Here is a 9,992-nt window from a genome sequence, read left to right as displayed (position 1 = left end):
TTATAGGTACCATTATTTTTAATATAAACTTAACAAAAATGAATATCTCGTCAAATGGGTTCACAAATCATACTTTTTTTGAGTAAATTACACGAATGGTCCCTATAATTTAGGATAATTTGCATGTTTGATTCTTAATTTATTTTTTAACTTGGAAGGTCCCTACTGTTTGTTTTTGTTATACGTTTGGTTCCTGTCTTATCTAAAAGAACTATTTTTCACTTGATTTTTTAAAATATTTAAATAAACACACCCCAACCCCAACCTCCCTCACCTTACCTTACCTATCCCATAATTTTTTTCTATTTAAATAATAGTATTTTTAGGTAAGACAGGGACTAATCGTGTAACAAAAACAAACAGTATGGACCAAGCGCGTAACAAAAACAAACATTAGGGATTTTCCGAGTTAAAAAAATAAATTAGGGACCAAACGTGTAAATTACCCCAAACCATAGGGAACATTCATGTAATTTACTCTACTTTTTTTTCTTGACAAACTTTGAGAATTTCTTGGGGAGTTTATGTGAAAAACCAATAAGCCAAGGGACTTTTTTGTAAATATTTAAGAAGCAACCCCATGTACTCTTTTCCCGATGCAACCCCTCCTCCTTCCTCATGGGCCTCTCGGAGCTTAAAACCAAATGGTCAACCCTCAGCAATCGTTGAAGATGCAATCGATTCAAACAGATTTATCAGGATCGAGCTCTCAACAGCAGTTTCCGGCGGATAAATTAGTTTATCATGATTTTTTCATGCCACCGCCGCAACATTATACAGCAGTGCGTCCCCTGATGCATTCAAGAAACCCACTTCCAGGTGAGTCGGATGAAACCGATCGCCGCCGTGGTGGTGGTGCTAGTCTTTCACAATTCGTGCACACAAAAAATTCTGTATATCGCGTCATCGATCCTTATGAAGCCGATGATGAATTTTCCATCCCACCACCACAACAATCAGCTGTACGACCTCAACCGGAGCAATCAAGTAATCCACTACTCATTGGCACCGGTGAGTGGGATGAAATGAAACCTATCGCCGCCGTGGTGCTTCTCTTTCACATTTTGTGCACGCGAGCACTTTGATTTTCTTGTACTCATCGACTCAATTGGGTTACTCAGTGGCATATTGCACAGGAGGTTTAATATTGTATTGATCAATCGTCAGATATATAGCCATGTTACATTGTGATTGATTGATCGGATTAGAATAAAGTTCATGTGTTTTTGATGTTTTGAAGGATATTGCAACAAGAGTTATTAATCATGCATGGGATTGATCATTTGGTGAACACACCTGTCTCGAAGGTGATGACATGGAATCCGATTTTTGTTTTGTCTGATACTCTTGATGTGGAAGCCCTACAGAAGATGGTGCAAGGTTTAGTTTGTAACAAATAATTTATATTGGGCTTAATTACTTTTTGATGAACCTTTTCTATAATCTTATGAATTAAATTATGCATGCAGGAGAAGTACACGATTGCCTGTTATAGAGAAGGGTGAGGTTATTGGTTTAGTTTGCATACTGATGCTGACAAAATTATGGGAAGGAAAGCCGCTAAGCTTATTGTTGAAGGATTTAATGAACAAACAAATAAAATCACATGCATGCATGCATCTCTCGGATTTGTGAGAATCTGGTTGTAAGTTTTTATTGTTATTATTTTTTTGATTAATGATAAATTTTCATTATATAATTATTTGAGAATTATATTTTCTTTGTATGCTAGTTCAAAAAAACAATAATTTAGACCTTAAAAACACGATTTTGGATGTATTTGACCATTGTGACATTTTATTAGAAAATCCATAGTGTATATGACATATTGACTTTCATACAACTTCAACTATAAAATTCAATAGCATATTTTTTTTTAAATAATTAGAAAAAACTTGTTTTTTCTCATTGAACATTCAACTACAAAAATCAATAAACATTTACTTCATTAAACTCTAAATACTTTGAATGTTAACTAAGGATTTCATCTTATTCAACTATTTCGTTAAACTATGCATTATGAATACCAGTTTTATGACATTTATGTGACACTGACACAATACTTTTTAAAAAAATCAACTAAAATACACGCTACCAAAACACGCCCTTAGGTTGACAATATCCGGGAAGTAAAACCACTTACTACAAAGACATGCCATCATTTTTATAAAAATCATCTTGTTATATTTGTGATCAAGTTGGGAGATTGAGAATCAGGGTAAAAGACTATCTGATAAAATTGTAACTAAAAAAATACAATTGAAATAAAATGTTAGGTAAAGCCTAATTTTTAAGAATTTAGAAGTTAAAAAAGTAAACAAAAATACAAATGGACACCATGTCATGTCAATGTCGCATAGATGTTTTGATCATAAAGACCATGTTGGATGACATGTATATCAAGGAATCTATAAGATCTGCATATGTGGATCACAAGGATGCAATAAATTCAAATTTGTGTATTCAAGATTTATTTTAACACCTTGAAATTTCATCACCAAGAAGGTATTTCACCCAAAAAAAAAAATGTTTGATAGAGAACCCGCTTCTTTTTATTTTACCTTTTTAAGGCGCAAGTAAGAACTAATAAGAAGAAGAAAGAAAGCAACCAAAATTAGGTCTTTTGTAAATTGTCTATTTCCTTTGTTTAAAAGTTAAAACCAGCCAAACCAAACCAAACACCTCCACAACACAACATAACACGCTGGTCAAAAAGACACGTGTCCCTTACAAGTTATAAGTTCAAGACTTTTCCCAAAACTCACCTATATCAGATCCGGGTCTAATTCACCGGGGATGGGAACCACAAAAAAAAAAAAAAAAAAAAAAAAAAAAAAAAAAAAAAATTTACCACCCTATCAAGTATCAACTCTGTAAAGAATTAATTCCCAAAAATACTTAATTGTGTGTAGTATTGGGTTAATCATTTGAGATAGAAAATTAGTAAGCATATGATGATGATGATGATGATTCAAGCAAGCTTCTTTGCACGGCCACTAGAAGGACCGGTTTCCTCTTTTTTTGTAGCGGATGATGACTCCGGTTTTTTGGCCCAGGCAGGTGCCCTATCCGGTTCGTATCGGTAATCATAAAACAGTTCTTCCCCACCACTTATTCTTTCTTTAGCGAATATTCCAACTCTATGATCTCCCGCCACCATTATCACCTAACCAAACCAAATAATCATAAATATTTGTAAAACACAAAAATCGCCTTATCATAAATAAATATATACCTTTGCGTAACAATTTGGAACAGGAGAATGATTAGCGAACTTCAATTTATCGCCCTTTCGATAAGCATCAAGAACGTACTGCATTTCATAAGTAAAATATACTATTATTATGTTTGCTTTATGGAAAAATATAACAAATCACTTTTATATATAAATAAATTAAGTTATAGTACCTGGTCATTGAGGTTAAAAAGGAAGGATGAATTTTCACGATCGTAAATCTTTCCACGTTTGTCAGCTTCACGATGTGAGATCAATTCTCCAGTGTACTCACCCAGATATTCATGTTTAGGTACACTATTCTGTACACCAGTAATTAGTTAAAAAATTATTATTATTATTATTAGTTGCTTCAACAAAACTAATATATAAACATATAGTCCTCCTCCTGCAGCTTACCTTTAAAAAGGCTCCCCAGCCTGAGACATCAGACCTTCCTAATAAAACCTGTAAATTAAATAAAATAAAGGATATATGTCAAAATAATCACAAACTAAGTATAATAATTAAGTTTGATAAGGAGAAAGATGATGTAATTAAATTAAATTACCCGCTGTTGTTGTTTGAGAAGAAGCTTCATATTTCTACATTCATAATTATCACCTCTTTGCCCCGGAATCCCTAAAGTCCCATCGCCACACCTACAATTACAAAATCAAATTAAGCAGAATCCAAAAAAAATTTATTTTTTAGGTTTAAACTTGATTTAGGGTTTTTATATTTGGTATTTGTATTGCCACATTGGATGCCACGTAAGCAAAATGAATAAAGTATCAACTCTTTTAATTCAGTAGAAAAAACTGACCCGATCCAGCAGTTTCTGCACACATCCGGATCACATTCTCTACCCGCAGCAAAGCAAGGGCATTGACGACTTCTACATTGACTTTTCGCACAATGGCATCCTCTAAAACGATTTTTGCATGTTTTCGGACATCTATACATAATATCATCGTATCATAAAAAAAAAAAAGATTTATATAAATAAAGTTACATATAAGGTATAACCTACCCGCAGTATTTTTCACAGCAAGTCCCGCTGACAAGGCAAGAGCATTCTTTCCCACACGAAGTTTGACAACCACATGGGTTATATTGGCGACAAGGGAGTTCTTTTTTATCAGAGATTCTTTTCCTCATTGAATGATATCCAGCAGATTTCCATGAATATTTTAAACGACGAACTCTTCCTCTTCTGCGTAAGAATCTTGATCTTCTTCTTAGCGTCGTACCCTGATTTTAAATAAATAAATAAAAGAAAATTAATATTTTTTTCATCAATTATTAATGTAATCATAATATATTTGATGATTTGATGTCTGACCATGTTTTCGTTAGAATCGATTCTGGATCCATCGCCTAGAGAAGATGTGCCATCGCCCCCTTGAGAAGATAGCTTGTTTTCTGAGGAATTCATGGCGTAGAATACCTCTGAACATGTCTTCATGTTGTTCATTAGATTCCTAGCTATTAAACAGCTGCAATAATAAATTAATAATGTAAATCAATGGACATTATCATTAATTATTAATTATATATAATGAAAAAAAAAGTGGAAAGTACTAGCGTGCTACTACTAACCTGTTTCTTCCGAAAATCTCCAACCCTTTTTCAAAAAGAGACTTTTCAATTGTTTTCCAGCTTTTGAATTCAATCTGTTCTACTTCTTGTCTACACATAACACTCTCATCCACAAACTCTTCTTTCTTCCATTTCTCATTGTGTTTACTGGTGATCTCCTTGGAAGGGCAATCAGAAGCTTCCGCCTGAAAAGACGATCTATCACCACCACCAGTAGCAGCAGGGGCAAATGAGTCTTTTCGCCTACCTCTTCTCCCACTCAAAGACTTCACCTTCAAAGACGAGGAACTGGCTTCCTCATTTTCTTTATGTGAGCCGAGGCTTCCACTGGGAACAGAAATGGAATCGGAATCGGAAGCAGTGGGTTTTTTCTGTCTTTTCTTTATTGCAACCATAACATGATCAGCAATGCGTTTGCTATTCCTTTGGCGGGTCCCACGTTTACTAGAATGCCCATCATGAACAGTGGGTCTAGTTTCTGATTCACTGCTTTCAGTCATGTTTTTAGTGTTTGATGAAGTGTTTTCGCTCCTGGAAGATTTTAACTTCTGTAATACAGACAAAGTTTTGGATTTTTTTCTTGATTTATGAACACCGTTGCCATCTGAAGATTTTGGAGTGGCTTTTTGTTCGCTGTTAGGTGATGTGACTGAAATGCCCTCCATCTTTTGGATCTAAAGATTGAAAGTTTATATAGTGTATAAGAGCATGTGTAGTACATGATAATGTTTATATGAAATTGATGATTACCTGGCGATAACAGTGGGGACCACAAGGCACCTTCTCTTCTTCCACACGGTTTGAAGTACAATGCTTTTCAACCTGAAAAGAAAGGTTAGGGTTATTATGGTCATTAATGATATCTAGAAACAGTTAAATGTTTGTGGAAGGAAATGGAATTTAAAGGTATTGTAATCAGTTAGGTGTTTGGTTGGTAAGATCGAGAAATGAGATGGAATTCAATACGATTCATTCTTTTGCTATTTTTAGATTGGTTTGTGAATTTATTCAAGAAATTCCCGAAAATGTAAAAAGGGAAGAATGTGTTTGTATTTTAATGTGTTTATGAGGACAATTTAGTCTTTTAATGAAAAAAAAAAGTATAGCACCCATCTCCAGGAATGATGAAATCTCTCAAACATGGATTTTGAAGGAATCTTTTGGGATTCAGTTTTGTTGGTTTGACAACTGAACACATCCCGGAATGGAATCCGAGATTCCAATTCCTTTGGATTCAGTTGGAGTCCATGAACCAAACATGTCCTAGAATGGAATTCAGATTGGTTTGTAAACTTATTCAAGAAACCGGAAATTAAAAAAAGATGTGTTTGTGAGGACAATTTAGTCATTCAATGAAAAAAAAAGGTATGGAATTCAAGTTTAGAGACAGGTTGATAGAAGGAGTAAGATAACATGAACTTACAGGAAATATAAGGTCCTGTGAGCATCCATGTAATTTACAGTCAAATATCTGAAAAATAAAAAAATAAAAAAAAAAAACAAAACAAAACAAAAGAAGATCTAATTAAAGCATGTAATGTATAGCAACCAAATACATGAGTGACACATTGATCACAAAATTCAAGAAGAAAACATGAAAAATAAAAATGCTTACAAGACATCTGCGACAAAATAGGTTGTCAAATGAGTCTAATGCTGCTTCAAGATCTTTATCAAACAATGAACTCATATCAAACTCCACATTCCCTGGTTTGGAGACTTCAACAGCATTCTCTCTATTAACAAGAACTTCATATCTTGCCTGTATCAAAAATTTCCTTGGTGTGTAAAAAAAAAAAAAAACAAACAAACAAAACATTTGCACCTAAATTTCATATAATTAAAAAGTTGTTACCTTGAGTTCAGAAGGTTTTCTGGACAACCGTTGTCCTAGTAAATCCAAAACAGCATCAGATGAGCCAAGTTGTTGAATGGTCATTCTGAAATTATTAAAAAAAATAAAATTAAAATTATGAACATGGGTTGGTATAAAAAATAAAAAAAGATGAGTTGATGGGGATCACAAGAGTAAATAATTTGAGATACAAGAACCTGATGATGTAATCTTCAGACTCAACAAACTCTTTCTTTTCCTCTTCTTCATCAATTGCTTCCTCTTCACTATCACTACAAATCAAAGCTTCACCACCATTTTGATCATAATAGATTCTCCTTCGACCTAACACAGACTGGTCTTCTGTCATTCTTTGATTTCTGTATCATTCATAGTCACATAAAAAGAAACAATTAACAATATTAGCAGCTTAAATTTCACAAAAATTGTGATAGAATTTAAGCAAACAAGATCACCTATCCAAGAAAATCCAAGTGGTATAAGGAGGTAATTTATCCACTTCAGGAAGCTTGATAGGTCGGACAGCATTTTTTACTGCAATGCTAGATCCTAAAAGAATGGCTGAAGCATGTCCATCTTCTTGAGAGCTGCTGCTGTCACTATCATCATTGTTTGCATTCACACCATTTTGCATATCAATGGCATCTTTTTGTCTCTTTGTTAATAAATCAACAGTTTGATCTGCAACACTAGTCTTTAGGTTTCTTCTTTCTACTGACAGCTTGTAATGGTTGTTGGTGACTTCAGCCAACTTAATCCTGTTCTCTTCCATTCTTTTCTGTACACATAACAACATATCAAAGGATCATGAATCATGATCAAGATTCTATGATAAACTAGGAAAGGAATATTGTCATATGATGACAACATTATGGAGTGTTATTACACTAACCATGATATAAACACAACGATCAGCATCAACTTTCTTCTTGAAAGATTCGATAACCAGTGAAATTTCTTCAGGAGCAATAGCTGCTCCTTGTAGTCCCACAATCTGAGCAATGTAGATACAAGTTCAGTGTCCCGAATTGTGATAAAGAATTCATATAGTAATTAGTAAAACTATGTAGGAGTGGACATGAAGGATGATTCGTCCAATTGAATAAATATTTCAATGGATTTATTTCTAAAAGTTCACTCATGGTGTTGGGAACATCATTGCAATGCATCATGGTTGCTCTTGTACATTGTCTCTGAAATTTTTGGAAAGCAACAACTAGATTTATAAGTGTAAGAGTTGGTTCAGGCATATTATTGAAGACGTAAGCGAGCATACCTTTTTGGGTAAGATTTGGTGAGATATTGTTGTGATATGAACAGAAAGTTTAGAAAAAGTGAAATCAATGGGTTTCTTTGTAATCCCCAAGTGGGGTTTTGGAATCACCATGTGTGTGTTGTGTACAACAAAGCTACCTCATTTACTTTGACATGAAACTTTCAAACAAATCGATATTTTTATCATTTACCTTAAAGGCTTTTTATAACTCATAATGCTATTAGGTTTGTACAATTCAAGTCCCTATACGCTTCGTCCGGATTTAGCTCGATATGGAACTATACTTAAATGCATTTAAGTATCTTCGGAAAAAATCATGCATAAATCTATACACACTATATCCTATTGAATCTCATTAGAAATACCGCTTGACTTCAGTAAAGTGTCTTTAATAAATATTCTCATGCAACCAGCCTCTTCTATTGCCCAAACAAGTTTATTCCATCAACTATGTTAATCATGAAACATTATAAGTTATAACATTCATCTTTGCTTATAACCACTAACCTAATGGAAATTCGGTTATATATTTTGTTGATGCTGGACAGATTATGTGAATGAAGCTTCTGAAATATTCCTAGAATTATGTTGTTGGCTCGTTTTTTGATAGGTCAATGGCTAACAGTTTACTACTGACTATTTGCTTTAGCATTTCTAGTTCTAAAGAACCGCTGGTATTTAGCAAAGCAAGAAGAAACTCTGGGCATGGTTTTAAGGCATAGATAGATAGAAATTTGTCTTCAGCAAAATTGAACAATTTTTTAGAAATACTAACAGAGATACAATAAAAATCTGAACACTACAAAGTGTGCGTGTAAGATATAGCGTAGCCTAACACTTCCTTGCAAAACCCAATTGTCAAACATAATTAAGCATTTCGAACGTTTTGCATCGCCAATGCAGCTGGTTCTAACAACATTGCGGCATTTACAACACAATGTCGCTACAAATTTAAGCAGCAAGTCTTAATATCGTGAATCGGCAAGAGCATTTCCGTAGATTGCACGGAAACAAACACACAAGTACAAACTAAGCAAACTACAGATTTTTCCTACTTTCGTCTGATTAAAAAATCGTTTCCAAAATAAAACAGATAAGCAAGTAACTACACGCATTAACTAATCTAATAGTACCGTAGATACATCTGGAGACTCCGATTGACCGGCGGCTGTATACGATGGAAGAGGGACCGCCGGCGACGACATTTCCGGCCGCCGAGAGTGTAAACTGTAGAGGAGCACACACCGGCAACGACGAGCAGTATGAGATCGGACTCATGCAAATGCGGAGTAGAATTGATGAGAGAAATTACAGGGTGTGAAACCCTAGGTTGTAAGATTTTGGGGAGGCGCGGAGTCAATACTTATATGTGAATTATTTAATCAGGCAACGGCCGAGTCTGAGTCAGTATGTTTGGTGGGTCGATGGGGTAGAAAATATGATTAAAAGAGAAAAAGGGGAAAAGTTTGAGCGGAATTATATACGTGGCTTTCATTTTGAAAATTGCAGTTACTATTCGCTGTGGACAAAAATATCTAATACATTTTCATTATTTTGTCAAAATGAGTTATTATGTATTTTTTTTTTTTTAAAATAATTTTGTACGATTATTCTTTTATATTAAATTTATTTAAAATTGAAAATTTTGCTAAGGATATTGGAAGAAGAAAAAAAATAAAGGTAGATGTAATAATTTGTATGAAAATTATAGGGTGAAACCGAAAAAAAAAAAAAAAAAAAAAAAAAAAAACATATTTTATTTAATGTAAGACATTAAAATTTCTATAATTTTAAGAGCTTTTTTCTAATATCCAAATTTGTTACATACAATTTTGTTACAACTTCATATCATATCAATTTATGTTTGACAATATTTCAACTTCGTTATAAAAATTAATTAAAATTTTACTTACAAAATGATTTCTAAATAACACCTCAACACAATTATTAATCAAGATAATAGCATATGATATTAAGCAATACGTGATTAAGATATCATTACAAAATAACGAACGTAGCAATGATCTTTAAAAAGAAACTTATAG

The 9,992-nt window shown here is 33.5% G+C and overlaps 1 protein-coding gene and 1 long non-coding RNA gene across 2 annotated transcripts; one reads left to right on the top strand and one right to left on the bottom strand.

The window, feature by feature from the left end:
* The first annotated feature begins 632 nt into the window (after positions 1–632).
* Positions 633–1,623, top strand: LOC145039292 (uncharacterized). Its single transcript, XR_013679806.1, has 3 exons — positions 633–1,139; positions 1,241–1,380; positions 1,470–1,623. It is a non-coding gene; the product is annotated as an uncharacterized LOC145039292 (long non-coding RNA).
* A 977-nt stretch (positions 1,624–2,600) lies between these two features.
* CLF (SET domain-containing protein) lies at positions 2,601–9,349 on the bottom strand. The gene is made up of 17 exons (XM_078992682.1): positions 9,081–9,349; positions 7,564–7,665; positions 7,127–7,449; positions 6,869–7,030; positions 6,672–6,756; positions 6,432–6,578; positions 6,240–6,287; positions 5,567–5,638; positions 4,817–5,490; positions 4,560–4,713; positions 4,248–4,468; positions 4,041–4,172; positions 3,786–3,876; positions 3,635–3,682; positions 3,409–3,537; positions 3,236–3,313; positions 2,601–3,166 (listed from the first exon to the last, which is right to left on the bottom strand). The coding sequence occupies exons 1-17, from the start codon at positions 9,150–9,152 to the stop codon at positions 2,972–2,974; spliced, it is 2,733 nt and encodes a 910-aa protein (XP_078848808.1). The 5' UTR covers positions 9,153–9,349; the 3' UTR covers positions 2,601–2,971.
* Positions 9,350–9,992: the final 643 nt, after the last annotated feature.

Source organism: Lactuca saligna, chromosome 4, assembly GCF_052625555.1.
Source record: "Lactuca saligna cultivar CGN05327 chromosome 4, ASM5262555v1, whole genome shotgun sequence".
NCBI classification, from domain to species: domain Eukaryota; kingdom Viridiplantae; phylum Streptophyta; class Magnoliopsida; order Asterales; family Asteraceae; genus Lactuca; species Lactuca saligna.
Note: the sequence above shows the minus strand (reverse complement) of the source record. Positions and strands in the feature narration are given on the sequence as shown.